The sequence below is a fragment of the Chaetodon auriga genome, chromosome 8 (genome assembly GCF_051107435.1).
Source record: "Chaetodon auriga isolate fChaAug3 chromosome 8, fChaAug3.hap1, whole genome shotgun sequence".
Classification (NCBI taxonomy): Eukaryota; Metazoa; Chordata; class Actinopteri; order Chaetodontiformes; family Chaetodontidae; genus Chaetodon; species Chaetodon auriga.
Window position 1 is genome coordinate 29010719 of NC_135081.1, and position 18313 is coordinate 29029031.

Here is an 18313-nt window from a genome sequence, read left to right on the forward strand (position 1 = left end):
CAATCAGACTGAAGGGAATGATTCCTCTGTTTGGAGCTCAGTGCAGACATTCAGGCGTTTGTTTGTTCTCACAGACTGAGATCTAAGGTGGACTGAAGGTGATCGTACTGAACTCAGTTCAATAAGTATGAACAGTTTGACTTGGAACGGGCCTTCCTCTGCTGGACTTGGTCTTGACTCACCTGGACTGAGGTGGTCACAGCCATGTCCGTATTCACGTGTATCAGGGCTGATCAATAATATTGTTTTCTAAAATCAAAACTTTTTCATGTAAGGCTCAAACATCGCATGATTGTGCACAAAGACGATGATCAACAGTGTGACTGAGTCAGAACAAGCAGGTGAGCAGGTCTCAGGTGTGATGAACAGGTCACATGAACAGGTCTCAGGTGTGATTCACTCGACACGATCTTACAGAGATTTATTGATGACTCAGCTGATCACCATGAATGAGGCCTTGTTACATCACACAGGTATCAGGCAGGTAAACACAGGACGGTTATTTGCCTCTGTTTAAAATCAGAGCTGATCAAAAGCAATCAGTTTTACAGCAGCGAGTTTGCTGACTCAGTTTCATCATCAGCTGTTGGATTTCATCCTTTTCCAGCAGTACCAGCATTTGGCCAGCTGGTACTGCTGAAAACCACTGAGAGACTTCAGCTCATTCAAAACTCTGCAGCTCAACTATGGACCAGAACCAAGAGCAGAGACCACAAGTCCAGTTTGAGACTGACTTCCTGTAACATTCAGGACTATTTTAAGGTCCTCCTCCTCATATACAAAGCTCTTAATAGACTAGCACCAAGCTACATCGCTGACTCCTTCCTTTACCATTTGCCTTGAAGAACACTGATCATCTGCTGGTTTACTGATTTTCTTTCAGCTTCTGTCAAGGAATCAAAGCTCTGGAACAAACGACCTTCAGAATGTTTTTAACAGAAAGCTAAAAACTGATCTCTGAACTTCCTGACAGACCTGAAACTTTGTGCTTTGCCTTGCTCTTACACACTGCTGCATTTCATTCAAAATGTTGTATTTTACTTGATCTTATGCTTCTATGGAATCTATTTTACCCATATTTGATTATTTTATGCTGTGATTGATGCGTTATCCGTCTTTACATCTTGACTTTATTCTACTCTAAGAGACGTGAATAAGACTTGTGAGTACGCTGGTCTCTGTTGTAACACTGGGGTGCAGATATGACCCACAGGGAGATTCCATCCATGAGAAGACGCTCTGAGGCGACTGTGAAGTGCCTGATTCGGTGTAACAGAGACTTGTGGTGAATCAGTTTCTGAAGAGAAGGAAAAGATTCGATCTATTCTATTCTTATTATTTATCCTTATTCTTCTCCACGCAGGTCGGACTTTATTTTCATCCTTATTTTTTGTTTTTATATCCATTGTTTTTTCTATGTAAAGCACTTAGTGCTGTGATTTCTTTCTTGTGAAGCACTTTGAGCTACAATTTCTGTATGAAAGGTGCTATACAGATAGTTTTATTATTATTATTATTATTATTATTCAGCAAATTAATGGACCATGGACGCCCGTTCATCTGCTGCTGAATAAAAACAGCAGAGTCACTTTGGATCTACATACCAGTGGCGGTGCTTTTATTTTATAAAATCCTGTCTCACGTTGTGTCATGATTTATTACAATGAGCTGTGACATCAGCACAGTGATGACATCAGCACCGGCTTCCAGGTAAAAACATTTTATAAACTTTATTCACGTTATCAGGTCAAAGGTCACCTGTAGGTTAAAAAAAAAAATACGGATGCATCTCTGACCTCTAATTGGCCCCTGGTTTACCATATATGGCAGTGGAATGCCTCACTGTGATTGGACACCTTAAACCCCACCCCCATGGAACCAAAATAAATCATTGGCTAACAGGACATTGGCTCCAATCAATCGATTAATTAATGTGGCAAAGAAAAGTAATCAGAGTAACAAGAAACCGTTAAGACAAACACCCAAAGATCAATTAGTCATTAATTAGTACTTAACGAGGGAATGGCTGTAAGTCACTGTTAAACTCCCTTATAGCAGCTCCTCGTCTGGCCCCCCCACATAATACTGAGGAGGGAGGAGGGTGATGGCACTGTCTGCATGTGAGGAGAGGGGGAGGAGAGGAGGCCAGACAGGAGGAGTAAATGAAAGCAACACTCCAAATGTAACTTAAAGGTTCAGAGAAGGAATGTGTTCAAGCAGGAATCACTAAGAGGGGAGAAGGAGGACCCCCCCCCCCCCCCCCCCCCCCAGGAGAGGGAGGTGAGAGGGGGGAGGAGGAGCTTCAGAAGGAGTTGAGGTCCTGCAAGGTCTGATCCAGAGTGGCGTGTATTTTGATGTTTTCTTCTTTGGCCGAAGCCAAAGCCTCTGAAAAAGAAACAGAGATGCTGACTGACTTCCTGCTGTCCAATCAATAAGCTCTCTCATCAATAAGCTGTCCTGGTCTTGATCACTGGTTATTATTCTAGAAACCGTCTCACCTTCCAGGTCGTCGATGGTTCGTTCCAGTTTGGCCAAAGATCGCTCCGAAGTCTCTGCTCTGGACTCCGCCTGAACACAGGAAGTCAGCAGATAATAAACAGAAGTGAGCCAGTCAAAGGTAGCAAACAGGTAGTGCGCAGGTCACAGGTAATAACAGGTAGTCAGGAATGATTCAGAAGGGTATTTAGAAATATTTGTTCAACATTATTTCTCTCACCTCCTTGAGTTTGCTGCTCAGGCTCTTGATCTCTTCCTCATACCTGTCCTCCTTTAGAGTGTACTGAGAAACAGAGACACACAGCCAATCAGAGAACCAGGTGTATTGACACACAGGCAACAGCCAATCAGGTATGAGGACACCTCAGACGTCATCTTTTATCACACCAGCTTCAGATTAGTTAACGTGTTGAACCAAACGTAGGGAAACACCTGTTCAGTGTTCATGTACACCTCCATTTCCAACACAGCTGGACTGGACAGTTTTTGACGTCCCGTCCCATCCAGGCTGTGATTGGCTGGTTCATGGAAAGTGATACAGATGAGTGCATCGACTTTGCAAAAAGTTGAACATTTCAATAAAAGGCACCCAAATTATCTTGATGCACAGTTGAACTGGGGTCACTGGGATCAATGGGCCGTCCTCTCCACTGCCAGTGTCTTCAGGTTCAGAGGACTGACTGGCAATGGTGCACAATATCTGATTGGTTAAGGTAACACATTTAGCTGCATCACTTCAGCCTCTTCTCTCTCAGCACCGTGTTTTCTCTTTGTCCATCCATCCATCCGCTTTTAATCCAGGTGTTATATTAAGACAGATGCTACTGACACCCAGATGTCCAGAGCCAACAGCGCACTCAAGCCTCCTTTCCTATTGTGATGTGTTGCTTTGATGTACTCAAGGTGTGTCAGTACATCACCTGAGGGTACAGTTACAGGTGCAACACTGCTGACCTCCCGCCCCCCTACCTTCTCAGTCTGGGCCTCCAGAGACTTTGCACTAGTGAAGACAGTTTTCAGCTCCTCCTCCAACAATCGACACTTACTGCAGGTCAAAGGTCACATCACAGACAGATCATGTCAGACAGGTGCTGTGAGTCATTGTGTTCCTGTGTTTGTGAATTCAGTAAAGCAGGCTGAACTCCGAGTTCACGTCCACACAATGAGGTGTGTAGCTTGATGTGGTCAGACTGGTGTGGTGTGTAGTTTGGTGGTCAGACTGGTGTGGTGTGTAGTTTGATGTGGTCAGACAGGTGTGGTGTGTAGCTTGATGTGGTCAGACTGGTGTGGTGTGTAGTTTGGTGGTCAGACTGGTGTGGTGTGTAGTTTGGTGGTCAGACTGGTGTGGTGTGTAGTTTGGTGGTCAGACAGGTGTGGTGTGTAGCTTGATGTGGTCAGACTGGTGTGGTGTGTAGTTTGGTGGTCAGACTGGTGTGGTGTGTAGCTTGATGTGGTCAGACTGGTGTGGTGTGTAGTTTGATGTGGTCAGACAGGTGTGGTGTGTAGTTTGGTGGTCAGACAGGTGTGGTGTGTAGCTTGATGTGGTCAGACTGGTGTGGTGTGTAGTTTGGTGGTCAGACTGGTGTGGTGTGTAGTTTGGTGGTCAGACTGGTGTGGTGTGTAGCTTGATGTGGTCAGACTGGTGTGGTGTGTAGTTTGATGTGGTCAGACAGGTGTGGTGTGTAGTTTGGTGGTCAGACTGGTGTGGTGTGTAGTTTGATGTGGTCAGACCGGTGTGGTGTGTAGTTTGGTGGTCAGACCGGTGTGGTGTGTAGTTTGATGTTAGTCAGACCGGTGTGGTGTGTAGTTTGATGTGGTCAGACTGGTGTGGTGTGTAGTTTGATGTGGTCAGACTGGTGTGGTCAGACCAGTGTAGTGTGTAGTTTGGTGTGGTGTGTAGTTTGGGGTCTGCAGAGGGTTATAGTCATGCAGAGACCAGCAGGAGGAGGAGGAGGAGCTGAAGCAGCAGCTAACAGTCAGAGGTCATAGAAGGGAAGTAAGGAGGAGGAGCTCTTCTGCTTTGATTGACAGCAGGTGGGAGGTGAGGTGACCCTCAGTACCTTGTCCTCAGATGCTTGTAGCCTCTTCAGTGATTGGTCGAAACTCATCAACTGCTCCTCCAACCTCCGAACCTTACTGTTAGAGAAGTAAGTGGACAGACAGGTGGATGGACAGGCAGGTAGCAGGACATGCAGGCAGCAGCAGCAACAGCAGTGACATGTTTCCATGGACACAGACAGGAAAAGAAAGGTGAATGCAATAAGACTGTAGTGCTGTTAGCGAAGCGATGTGACATCATACCGTTTCTGTTCTTCTCTATGTATTGAACTGCCTGTCTGTGATTGGTCAAATTTAACATGAACACCTGCTTGTCTACCACTCCCTCCTACCTGTCTGCATTATCAGAGCAGCAGCTTCATGCTGTAAGCAAGCCTTAGACATGTACAGGTGTGTGTGTGTGTGTGTGTGTGTTTGTGTTTGTGTGTGTGCGGTGTGTGTGTGTGTGCGGTGTGTGTGTGTGTGTGTGTGTGTGTGTGTGTGTGTGCGCGGTGTGTGTGGTGAGCATTATGTGTGTGTATAACCTCTCAGCCTGTTCGGCCCGGTCTTCAGCTCGTTCCAGCTCTGTTTCCACCATCAGCAGTTTACGAGCCACCTGTCAATCGAACACATGCGTCATTTTGATCTTTAACATGGATTCCATGAGCCGGGGACATACAACCTTTATTTTACCTCAAAAGACCAGGGAGGACAGTGTCCTTATTCACGATAGTGTCAATGCTTGTAACGAAACAGCTGACGATAAAAACAAGAATGTCTTACAGCTACAAGTTAAAATGCAGGAGAGTAAACATGCTACAGACTACATGACAGAACACAAGGTTCACTGTAAGAGACTGATTCAGTTCTGATTAACAGAGCGCGGGGCAACAACCTGTTCTGTGAGCGAGTAAGATGGTGTGAGTTCAGAGTAAGGACGGACCAAATGCGGAGTGGAAGCATCTGTATTAAAGCTTTATGAATGAGTAAAAACCAATGCTGCGGCCACCTCACAGCCACAGATGCTCCAGCTGACCTGTTAAGGATGTCACTGGTTCTAAACCTGAGGGAGTAGTAGATGACGTCCAATGATTTCAAAGTTGAGGCGGCAGCTTTTCCACGTATAAACATCCCGTGTTCCAGTGTTATCAAAAAGACGCCCAGAGGCAAGGAAATGACAAAATAATGCGCACATTGCTTTACAGTCTGTTAATGGACTGTGCTCATTGCCAATGTGAGGTGGAAAAGAAGCATTATTATTGGAAATGAACACGAACAACCTTCCGACATCAACTCAGATCATGAGGAGCTGAGCTGAGAATTAGAATAATCAGCTTAGTCAGCATGGACTGGACCTCGCTTTTACCCCAAAAAGTTCTTAATAGGAGCATTTTTTTTAACAGAAACTGAATTAAAAACATCAAAAAAATGACTTATTAGAAAGTTCTGCATCAGGGACTTTGACAACGTCAGGCTCCCTGCATCGGCAGAGGCTACAACTTTAGATGGCGGCTTAGCCGATGACCAATGAGGAGTGAGCATCTGGAGTCCGTCTGAGGAAGAGCAGAAGCTCGAAGACACACCAGTACATGTACTATTACTACTGAACTATTATACTACTGTACTTTGACACATAAAACCATGGGAAAATAGGGTCCATAATAAGATAATATTGGACTGGAATTCCTCGTGTTTGTCTGGGACACTGAAGTCTTCCTTGATACAGGGACACCAGTTTGTTCCACTGTGTGTGTGTGTGTGTGTGTGTGTGTGTGTTGTGTATACGCATCGTGCCATGTGTCTTTCATGTGTAGTATGTGTGTTACCTCTTCATATTTGCGGTCGGCCTCCTCAGCGATCTGTTTGGCTTCTTTCAGTTGGACATCCAGCTGCTCAATCCTCTCCTCGTCCTTCAGAGCTCTGTTCTCTTTCACCTTCATGCCTCTGACAGACAGACAGGCAGACAGACAGCTGGAGTACTGATCTGGAATCACTGCAGTACCAGTAATAGACTCTCATGTTAAATCTTGAAAGAATTATTTCTACACATTATGGACAGTGTCACCAAGTTACTGACAAATACAGCTGCTCCATCATTGCGTCTCACCGCAAGGACCATGATGAAGACAAACCAGTGAGGCGACGAGGAGGCTGCACTGAGCAGGTTGTACTATGCTTTGTTTGTTTGGAGTGTGTTTAAGCTGCCAGGTGTGTGTCAGGTGTGTCTGACCTCTCGCTCTCATCGGCAGCCTTCTCCACCACTTGCAGTTTTTCAAGGGCCGTGGCCAGTCTCTCCTGAGTCTGGTCCAGTTTCTCCTCACTGAGCTGCAGATGACGCCCCAGAGCCGTCACCTCCGCCTCGGCCTGCAAGAAGAAGAAGAGGAGATGGGAGAAGTCAGTCCAACACCTCTGTCAGGTACATCAGATGGTCAGTAGGAGTCAGTCAGCTGATCAGAGCCTCAGAGTCCATCCATCCATTCATTTTCTATACCGACTATCCCTTTCGGGGTTGCGGGGGAGGGGGATGGAGCCTATCCCAGCTGTCAACAGGCGAGAGGCGGGGTACACCCTGAACCGGTCGACAGTCGATTGCAGGGCAGCATATAGAGACAGACAACCCCACTTACACCTAAGGGCAATTTAGAGTCTCCAATTAACCTAATGAGCAATGTTTTTGGTCTGTGGGAGCAAGCCGGAGTGCCCGGAGAGAACCCACACATGCACAGGAAGAACATGCAAACTTCACACAGAAAGGCCCTGCCTGACCCGGGGATCGAACTTGAGGCCTTCTTGCTGTGAGACACGCACACTGCTCCACCGTGCCGCCCAGCTCCAGAGTCGACAGGTTTAAATATTAAACTCTGTGTGTGTGTGTGTGTGTGTGTGTGTGGTGTGGTGTACCAGCTACGTCACTGATTTCTGTCACGTTCTGCTATGACATGAAGTTTGCATTATCATCATTACCATGAGAACATTTCTTCATCATATTAAAAATGACGTGCTTTACTGTGGCTGCGATACTACTAACCCTAAACCTAGAAGCTCTGGAAACCTAGAAGTTCTGCCGTCTTTATGTTGCTTTACTGTCTATTTTGTAGGTTAGCCTGTTGAACTTGGCATTAGCACATTCTGCAGCTAATGTGTCTAGCAGTATCTACTGTAGACCCACAGGCTGGTGCAACGTCTGCACTGCGGCACATCTAATATTGAGACAGTCAAGAGAAAGTGTGTAAGCCTCACGCCTCATTTGAAGCCAGTTAAACAAGCAGAGCAATAAGTTGGACATGGGAAACCTTTTCCTTATGCAGTTTTTTGTGGAACTTCATAGCTCAACACAAGATCGTATAGCTCAGTGTTTCCCTTACATTCATTGGCTGCTCCACAATTCTGAGCACCACTGCTAAAAACACTGGTTTTGTTGTTAAAGGAAAGCTGCATCGTGATGTGTGTCTGCTGCTGCTGTATGTACATGCACCATGGTACACTGACTGCTAGACTTATATAATATACTTTGGGTTTTCTGCCAAATAAATGCTGTTGTGATGTCAAATGCTGCCCTTTGTCTAAATGTGACAATCAATCATATTACATTTACTAATTAACTGACATTGTTGGTTGGTTCCTGCCTCCAAAACATGTAAAACACATCAGTGTTTTCCTTTCTTTCCAAAGGTGTTTCCTGACATCGTTAAAGAGGTAGATTCATGTTTTCAGTGATATAATACTGTCACAGTTTAAAAAAGAGTGTAAAAAAGTGTTCATAATGCCCGCCCCCCTGTGAGTGTGTGTGTGTGTGTGTGTTATCAAAGGCTGCATGTTACGTGCTGCAGCTTATCACACAGTCACAGAATGAGTAACACACGGTGTATATCAGATACACACTGCAGTACTGCAGTACACATGCTGTACTGTACTAAGATGAATGCCTAAAGTGTAATAAAACAATTTTGCTTCCTCACAGGTCATCTATGTATCTTCTGCATACTTGTTCATCTTGACATGGAAATGATGGACATGATGAGCAGAGACTTCGTCTCGTCTTTGGTCTTCAGGACATGATGGACAGAGACTTCGTCTCGTCTTTGGTTTTCAGGACATGATGAACAGAGACTTTGTCTCGTCTTTGGTCTTCAGGACATGATGGACAGAGACTTTGCTGTAATTTTTGTTATCAATATTTTTTTCATTTATGTCGTCGTTACACTTTAGTCGTGCAATAAAATGTCGTCAACAAATACTAATTGTCAGAATTTTCGTTGACAAAATTAAGACTGTGTGGAGTTCAGCCCCACAGCAGAAACCTCCAACTGAGGATCCTGATCCAGGTGCAGCCTCAGTATGAATACAGCGGATGAGTCACTACACAACCACGAGAATTTCGTCTGACAAATTGTGAATACATACAGACGGTTTCAAAATGTACACTTTACAGTAAAAAGTTGACCTGACCTGTAGTTCTGCAGTACTACTGTGTACTACCATGTACTACAGACCAAGTCAGATTCTCTGCTCCTCATCTCACAATCCTTTTAACACATACATGGATTGAAAGTATTCATCTGACGCAACCTGACAGAACAGAACCACCAAGAACCACAGAGAACCTGATGAGAACATACCCCCCTCTGCCACCTGTACAGGTGTTTAAATGTGTTGGTGGTGTGTGTACCTCCTCTCTGCTCCTCTTCTCCTTCTCCAACTCCTTCTGCAGTCTCTCAGCCCTTTCCTCAGCCTCCTCCGCCTGCTCCTGCAGCACTTTGATCTTCTTCTTCACCGCATCGATGCTGTTCATCTTCTTCTACTGCAAGAGGAACATGAAACGTCAGTCTGCTGACAGTTTGCTTTTCTTCGAGTGCAGAACAGACCAACCCTCAGCAGCTGCTGACAAGTGTTTATCAGAGCCTGGTACATCCTTTTCTTCTGCTCCAGCAAAAACACATCAGTCAGCCACGTGTTCTTTCATTAAAATGAAAAATAAATAAATAAAAACAACTCATTTGTTTTGTTGTTACATGAACTGTATGAAAATGCTCTAACAATGACATGACTGATTTTAATGAAGCATTTACTTAAACAGGTGGTCTCATTGAGATCTTTGTCTCTTTTTGAAACAAGAATAAACACATAGAAGTTTGAGCAGACAGAAAATTCACACATATGTCAGTGTTCGGTTTCATATTAAGGAAACAACTGCGAGTGAAAACCTGAGGCATAAATAATTGGGTCTTGTTGGGTTTCAGTCTGTAATTTTTAATGTGTAATCCATTTTCATCAAAGCTTTACATGAATATGTTCAACAGGATTAGATCATTTCACTTAAACGCGGTTATCATCATTATGTTTCAGTGGCAGCATACTGAACAAAAAGTGACCAGTTTTACTGAATCTGTATCCTGCGTCTGAATCAAATGATAATAAAGCTTAATTAATTTGTATAATTACAGGAATGCTGTCTCCCGTACGTGGATGAAATTATAGTAAAAGCTTGTTTTGAACGTTTCAGGTTCTTTATTTGTTGTGCACAACAATCACACTGAAGCCGTGCCTTGGTGGCATGGTGGAACAGTGGCAACACTGTCGGCTCACAGCAAGAAGGTTCTGGGTTCAATTCCTGTCTGGGGGCGCTGTGGGCGTGTCTTCCACCATGCCTTCGGTGCCTGCTGCTTATCTCGAGGAAAGGGGCCTTTCTGTGTGGAGTTTGCATGTTCTCCCCGTGTTCACCTGGGGTATCCTCCATAAAAATAACCCTTTTATGTAATATTATGGGAGACTGGTGTGCAATAATGTAGTAAATGTACATGCCTAATGAGAACAGGTTATGGACAGGTAACGTACATAACTACAGATGGCTGAGAAAGGAAGAACAAACAAAACATGTCTTAGTGAGGTGTCTGGCTTCAATGCACCTTGGCACTGATTTCTCGGGTCTCTGGAACTCTACTGGAGGGATGGAATGGGTTTTGATGGTGGTGGTGGAGAGCACTGTCTAACAGGTTAGTATAAAATCTCCTATAGGCGTTTGGTTGAGTGGCGATCTGCTGACCTCAAAGACCATGGCGCAAGATTTTCATATTTGTCTGTCCATGGTGAGGATGACTCATCTGACCAGATGACTTATTTTCTTCATCTCTGTAAACCTGTGCCAACATTTTTCACCACTGAGCACTCAACTGCGCAGTCATCTTTGTAACGAGGGGTTTATGCACTGAATATCCCTCTCTATGGAAGCCTGAGCAGACTGATTCTTCATCACATCCTGCACTGCCATTCTCAGTCACAGAAGGAGGAACTGCTCTTGTGTCTTTCCTTACATATCACATTAATGCACAAGCATCACAGTCATCAAATGTGTACCATCAACCACAATATCTGACCCTGTTTACTGATTTCTTGTCTTTCCCATACATCTAAATGTCTAAGATAAGACTTAACGATAACGTCTAGACGTCACTTCAGTCACTGTTCCTATTGAAGCACAAGCCAGCTGAGCGGTCTTTGTGACTGACACGCCGGCCGTCATTGCCCCACCAATGAACCCTCCTTAAAAGTCACCAACATATTTTCTCTTGTCGACTGGGCGTGTTCAGCATTTCTATACCTGTGACGGTGCATGACTGGGTGTTAACTGCTTATTTGTACTATGCAGTGCACCTGTGTGGAAGCATCTGCAATCATTGTGGTTCTCCACTCATTTATTCACGATTATGCTTTGTCACCCACCTGTGTATGCACAGTGATAGTTCAACAGCTGAGTATACTAAACACATGTGTACACTGCGACGTGTGCAGGTACAAACAGTACACATGCACAAAGATGCAAACTGGGAGTAACATTAAATAAAGCAGCATAAATGTAAAGTGTACCAGTACGGTGCAGCAAAGTGACAGTAATGAACTTTAGGGTCCAGGAGTCTGGTCTGAAACTGTCCCTGAACCTGGTGGTGCGGGACCGGAAGCTGTCAGTCAGACAATGTATCTACAGTAATACTGACTCCTGAATGTAAATAAAATGAAAATAAAGTTTTTTTTATATATATATATGTTTTCCACAGCATTGTCTCTTGTCTGCTCTATCGGTTCTGTTTGTGATGGTTTAAGTTCATGTTTACGATGATTTATCAGATTTTTCTGTTTGATGTGTTGTTATACTGTTAGCACGTTAGCTCCTAATGCTAACAGCAGACCACCGCCCTGCCAGCCAATTAACATGCTAACAGAGTTCAGGGCTAACAGAAACCACATGAGGTGTACCTGAGTGATTCTTCTTACCTGTCTGGGCTCTCTAAAGAAAACACCTGCGGCACGAATCCGACTTCACCTGACACCGTCACTTCCCTGTTAGCAGGCAGGCTAAATCACTGTTAGCAGGCTAGCTGAGCGGAACTGCTGGATGACTTTATTAAGTCAATTAAGTTTTACAAAAAACGAACAAACTGCGGCTCAGTATCTGTCTGATCCGACACACGGAGTCGGGTGTCTGGTCTTGAGTATTCGGGCGCAGGAGTCGTGTTCTGGTTCTGGTCTCAGCTACTCTCCGGCGTTTCCTTATCCAGCCAACTCCCAACTCTGACTACACCCTCTTCCGCGTTAAATTCCCTCCACAGGAAGTGACGCAACGCAAGGACCTTTACAAATTAAAAGTAATTCACACATTTAAAAATCCGTAAAATTCCTTTACAAAAATATAGAACATGTCACAGAAAAGGTGTGATAGTGAAGTGTCAGAAGTTGAATAATAGAAAGAGTTTAGCAGCGCGTACGGAAGAGAGTTGCGTCATCTTCGGATCTCGCCGACACAGTCACATGGTTGACGCAGCCGTCAGTCTGTTTGTTCAGTTCGCAGACGGACAGACAGCAGCAGAGACTCAATTAACGCATCGGAAGCATCGATGACTGATTTCTATTCAATACAGAGAAGCCGTCAGTTTCAGTATCAGCCCAGTATCAGAACACACAAATACACATCTGACATACTGTGTTACAAGTCCTGCAAGTACAGAAGTATTCACGATCAACGTACTCACTGTCACTATTGTATTATTCCATCATTGGAAAATTATGTAGATTATGTAATTATTATGGGCTGTATTAATTATATAGATGCTGTAGAAACAATGATTACTTTTTCTTTAATGCATTTTAGTCTTCTTATTAGTTAATCATTAGTTTCTAGTTAATTTCTCTTTTAAGTTAAGTCCTGATTATTGGAGCACTTCCATCATGTTTGTCTGTTTTCTGTGTTGGTTGAAAAATGTGTGTCACAATGGAAGCCCTGTTGACTGCAAACCAAATCCATTTACAGGTATAAATTTATGAATATACATATGAAGTGGCTTAATGGATAAGATGAGGTGGAGTTAATTCCCACTATTTCTATACTGTTTGGTGGTCTAAACCAGCTTAAACACAGTTTCCACCTGGACTAAACCAAGTCCAGTCTAGTCTACGCAGGTGCTGTGCAGTTCAGAAGTTGTGTAAATCACTGAGACGTGTAAAGCAGTCTAAACCGGGTTCAGTGGCATTGCTCGGGTCTCTTGGGGCTCCAAGCAAGAAATCCCTAGGGTCCCCCCCGCCCCACCCATGCACGCCACAAAAATGTGGTTTTTGCACACATAAATGCACAATTTCTGGGACATTTGAGATGAATAATGAAAAATAGATTAGTGGTTCCAACCACCAACAGGGACCTGAAAGACACACAGATACAGATACAGATACAACCCTGATTCCAAAAAGTCTGTTCAAAACGTAAATAAAACAACTTCAATCATTTACAAATGACCTGTGTTCAGAGCCCATGTAGTAACACCTTTATACAAACAGTGGTGGCCCTCGCTCCATCTCTGTTTCACATGAGCTCTGCAACCTACAGTGCAAATACAGATTAAATATTTAACTTATGCCATCACCCATGAAGCACTAATGCTGTGTCGATAACATAGTCAACCTCTAATCATGGAGAAATTATTAATTCTTTGCATTGGTTAGAAAAGTCTGACCATTTTGAACCACAGCGCCATCTGGTGACTGCAGGAGCAAAGAGGAGACTTTGCTGAGCAGAGGAGGTTTCTCCTTGACACATCTCACCCACAGTCAGTATGAGTTCCTTTTAACCATGTTGTATCTTCACCATAAACACATATTGGCCATTGTAACCATGATGATGAAGGTCCTGCAGCCTGAACAAAGTACTTATTTTAACCATAACAAGCAAATGCCTTTCATTAACTTAGTTAAAAACCCCAACATGTTGCTTTGCAGCTGAATGGGAAACATTTTACTGGATAAAGCTGAAAACGCTGAACTTTCCAGTAGACAGTTTGACAAATACTGGATGGAAGGCCCCTGCTTTTATGCTATGGAAGCAGGTGAGTCTTGATTGACTGATTGGTGTCAGGTGTGCTCAGGAGAGGGAGAGGCCAGACCAGACCTGCCAGCCACGCCCTGCAGTTAGACACACATACCAGACAGACAGGAGGCCGAGAGGAAGGGAAACACAAAGACACAGTGAGAAAAGCAGGGGAAGCTGCAAATCTCCACAGTCAGTCTGTTTTTTACCACACACGACCCTATGACAGGTTGAAAGTGAGCATGTAATAGTCTGTTCACAGAATACACATAACTTTTGAATTCCTTTTACCAGAATCCTACACTACATGTCTATCTGATGCTGTGGCTAAATTCAACAAGGTGATTCCATGGGCATTAATTCAATGTGAGTGGATTTCCACAGCGTCGGATCAGTAAGTCTTATCTGGTCCATCACTGCATATGACACTTGACTCTATTGCCCCTCTAAAGAAGACGATTAAAAAAACAGAGGAGTTTAGCTCCATGGTATACCCCCACACCCGTACATTAAGCAAACATTGTGAAAAAGAAATGGTGTTCCATCAATACGGAAGAATCTTGTTTAGCCTGACAAGACAGTCTTAAAACATACAGGAAAGCCCTCTGCAGTGCCAGAGCAGCCTATTACTCTGCACTAATAGAGGACAAAAAAGGACAATCCCAGGTTTCTCCTCAGCTCTGTAGTCAGGCTGACTCCATTGAACCAACTATAGTTCTCAGTAGCAATGACTTCATGAGCTTCTTTAATGACAAAATTCTTATTATTAGAGTCAATCCTAGAAACAGCTGGTCAACTTGTTATATATTTAGGCTGTATTTCTCCCATCAAGCTAAACCAACTAACTTTAGCGATTTCATAATCTAAACCATTAACCTATATTTTAGACCTCATCTCAACTAGGCTGCTGAAAGAAGTTTTACCCTTAATTTGCTCTTCTTTACTAAATGTGATCTGCATGTCTTTATCAACAGGCTATGTACCACAGTTACCTGAAGTAGTTGTACTTACACCTCACCTTAAAAAGCTTACTATAGCCATGAACTCATCAGCATCTCCCTTTGTGGCCAAGAGGTAAACTGAAAACAAGAAAGAGGTAACTGAAAACAACAGCTTGGCCTTTTTGGAGTGTGCCGTACACACTGAAGAGTATCTTCCACAGTGGAGTATACAGGAAATCCACAAACAGACCAACACTGACCCTTGGACTCTCACCACCCTGAGTTATAGGATAGGGCTTGTGGCAGACCAGAGCAAAGCAGAGGCAAAGTGTTTAAAACATGCTGGAGGACATGAATACGGTGGCTGTGCAGTGGATACTACTGTTGTAATTGTGGTGTGAAGCATAGCACTGCTTATTAAGGTCATGAAGTCCAAAAGCAAAAAAGACGTATTATTATTATTTAAACTGCAAAATAAAGCATCACATACACTGCAAAGACGACAGTGAGTCAGCATTCATTCGACTCAAACACTGATTCTGCAGGAGATTTCTCTGAAGTTTGCAGTGACAGATCACACTTTAATAAGTCATCGGAAAGGTTGTAAATGTTAATGTGCATTAATTTCTACTCTGATTGTAGAGATGTTACATGACACGTTCACCCCCCCCCCCGATGTCTTATTGCAGTCAGGTCACCGGTGATTGGTCATGGGATGCCGGAAGCCTTTCCGAAAAAGATCAAGGACTGAAGAAATATATACAAGAGTTCAATGATAAACCAGATATTATTTTCATCCTGGCTGAAACACATTTGGACTTTAATGTTAGAGGCTATAATGAAATAAGACAACAGCTGTTGAGAATAAGTCTCTACACTAAAAAACGTTTGAGGCTGGTTTTCTGACTGAAGTGTGAATGCAGTCTTCAACACGTTGATTCACTGACTCTCCTCAGTCTTCATCAGTTTTATCAGGCTTCAGTGTCCAGAAATAAAAGCAGCAGCATTTTCTCCAGCTGATTAGATTTATCATGAGCACACAAACACAGTGAGAGCAGCAAAACAATAAAATTATAACAAACATAATTTACAGTTTTCTGATCAAATCTTTATACAGACACAAACTTCAGTCCACCGTTTCTAAAACAACATTAAAATAAGAAGCTGCTGTGTTTCTGACTCCAGTTCAGATTTAACAAAGTCTGAGCTCAGTCTGAACCTCAAACTGCTGTCAGGCGTCATCACCTGAACACCTCACCTGCATCGACGACCGAGCAGGAGGAACCTGTGCGGCCGTCGTCTGTAGATGTTGTGCAAAGAGACTTGAAGACAAACTTTGATGTTTTAAAATAAGAATAAACTGATTCAAGTCATCAGATTTCTTGCTGAAAAAAAAACTTCAGCTTTCTCTTCATTTAGAGTTATTTTTTACTCTTAAGACAAGACAGAAGTTAGAAAGATTGGAAATGATATTAAAAAAAAAACTGCAGTTGATCACATGATACAAAAACACCCGAAACAATCAACCATAACAAACACGTTGTTGTAATGCACATTTCTAGAAACATGCAGTGAAAAACTAAGGTGATGTTGAAATAACACCTTATTAATATTTATTTAATATTTCTTATCATTTTTTATCATTTTGAACTGCAGACTGACTCAGTTTGATGTGTAAATATTATTAATATATATAATAATAAAAAAATATTTCTACATATGAGCCTGTTTTTGGTGTGATTGCTGTTTTTGTATCGTGTGATTTTTAATTCATTTTCATCTTTCATTCACATGATGATAACGAGTTTCTAACGCAGCATTTAGTCTGTTTGTTTAGTGAAATATTTTGTCTCAGCTGTGGCGTCCACATTGTTTTATACTTTAGATCAGAATGACATCATCATCATCGTCATCATCAATCGCTAAACTCACAGGATAAACATCAGTCAGCGGTGTCTGTGGTGGCTGCTTCCACCACGCTTCAGATTCCTTCATCTATAATGTTTTCAAGTTAATATTTGTCAAATCTGTGTAACACAAAGAAACTTCTTCAACCGTTATGAGTGATCTTCAAGTTTTTTCTCTTTAGACATCTGAAACATGAAAGCCCATATTCTACCATGTTTGATGAAGAGCAGCGGCTGTGAAGAAAATTCTGCTCAGCAGATCGAAATGTTTTGGTTAAAATAACATCCTAAAGGAGTCGACGTGTTCAGCATCTCAGTAAAAAACAAGCTGCTTAAAATCACCCACAAAGACAAAGTACGTTCAGCTTCAATACAAGTAGAAAAGAAACATGCTAACATGCTAACATACAGCAGACGGGAAGACAGCAAACAGCTTCCTGTTTCTTTACAACACCACTCATCTACTACTCAATATATAATCCACCCCCCCCAGCCCCTGAGCTGACCCCCCAGCCACCCTAAAATCTTCCTGTCAGGCTGCGGCGCTCGATCTGCCTCCTCCTGCTCTTCATTTTTATCTTTATTGCTGATACAAACAAAACTTTCTGCTCTGTCACTCGTTCGGGGGCTGAAGTCTGAATTCTGGAGAGATTTGCGTAAACGTACTAAAAAGTCCCAAACTTACAAATGTGTTTTTTGGTTTCACATATGACAGAACCACAAACTTTAGTTTATTGGACTATTCTGATAGTACAATCCTACATAATCTCATGTTTCTAATGTTAAACTACTTGTTCTAAGATTCCATATAAATAAAGTTAATGTTGGAACGCAGATCAGAACAGATTAGAACTGAATCCCCGACTTCAATGGACAAATCAGCCTGTGTGGGATTAAGACCCCCCAATCCTAAAACCCCTTCAGTTCTATCGCAACTGACCTGAGCAGAGCAGGTGGTGAATGCAGTTGTTGATATCCAAAGGCATTCTGGGTAATGTAGTGTGGTGACCATTAAAGAGTCTCATCTTTGAGTTTCACTGAGGAAACCAGACAGAAACTCCACTCGGCCTTCAAGTCCAACGAGCTATTAAATCCCACCCACCCAATAACAAGCCCCCCGATCCCATCGTACAGGGGGCGGGTCCAGCTGACGTGATAATGTAAACAGGTTACATGGTTATACTTCCTGTTTCTAAACTAACAGCAACATCAGAAAGCATTTCAGGAATAAAACTACGGCACCTGATGTGCAATTTGGTCAAAAACGCTTCTGTAAAAAGGAAATGACATCATCTCTGACTTTCAGTATAAAAGTCTGACAGTGACTGAAACAGCTATGACAACATGGTGACATCACGGTGAGATCACGGTGACATCAGCAGAGGTCCCTGAGGTCATCAGGTGTAGGTGTGATGTTAACTGGGATCAGCTCCACACTCGCTCTCCTCTGGGATGTCCTGCAGGTCTGAGAGGTCAGAGGTCATGGGTTACCAAGGTGACAGTATCACATAATGTTACAATAATGTTGCATTAAATAATCATTCAAAACCATTACATTACCACGTTGCCATTAAGATATTGTC

The 18313-nt window shown here is 43.0% G+C and overlaps 2 protein-coding genes across 4 annotated transcripts in view; both read right to left on the bottom strand.

Annotated features, from left to right (window-relative positions):
• Nucleotides 1-1589: 1589 nt before the first annotated feature.
• Nucleotides 1590-12113, bottom strand: LOC143325223 (tropomyosin-like). 2 transcript variants are annotated; one of them, XM_076738172.1, is made up of 9 exons: nucleotides 11803-12113; nucleotides 9203-9334; nucleotides 6764-6897; nucleotides 6360-6477; nucleotides 5079-5149; nucleotides 3466-3541; nucleotides 2717-2779; nucleotides 2499-2568; nucleotides 1590-2385 (listed from the first exon to the last, which is right to left on the bottom strand). In XM_076738172.1, exons 2-9 carry the CDS (start codon nucleotides 9323-9325, stop codon nucleotides 2303-2305), a joined length of 738 nt encoding a protein of 245 aa, XP_076594287.1. In that variant the 5' UTR covers nucleotides 9326-9334; nucleotides 11803-12113; the 3' UTR covers nucleotides 1590-2302. The 2 variants fall into 2 exon arrangements, with proteins under 2 accessions (XP_076594287.1, XP_076594286.1); XM_076738171.1 differs by lacking the exon at nucleotides 3466-3541 and adding an exon at nucleotides 4557-4632.
• Nucleotides 12114-15367: 3254 nt separating this feature from the next.
• The window catches only part of arhgef2b (rho/rac guanine nucleotide exchange factor (GEF) 2b), a 38762-nt gene continuing 35816 nt past the window's right edge, over nucleotides 15368-18313 (bottom strand). The window contains exon 23 of one of the 2 annotated variants that reach the window (XM_076738169.1): nucleotides 15368-18195. In XM_076738169.1, the coding sequence (XP_076594284.1) occupies nucleotides 18146-18195 (50 nt within the window). In that variant the 3' untranslated portion in view covers nucleotides 15368-18145. The remainder of the gene's footprint in view (nucleotides 18196-18313) is intronic. The other variant, XM_076738168.1, reaches the window with a different exon arrangement.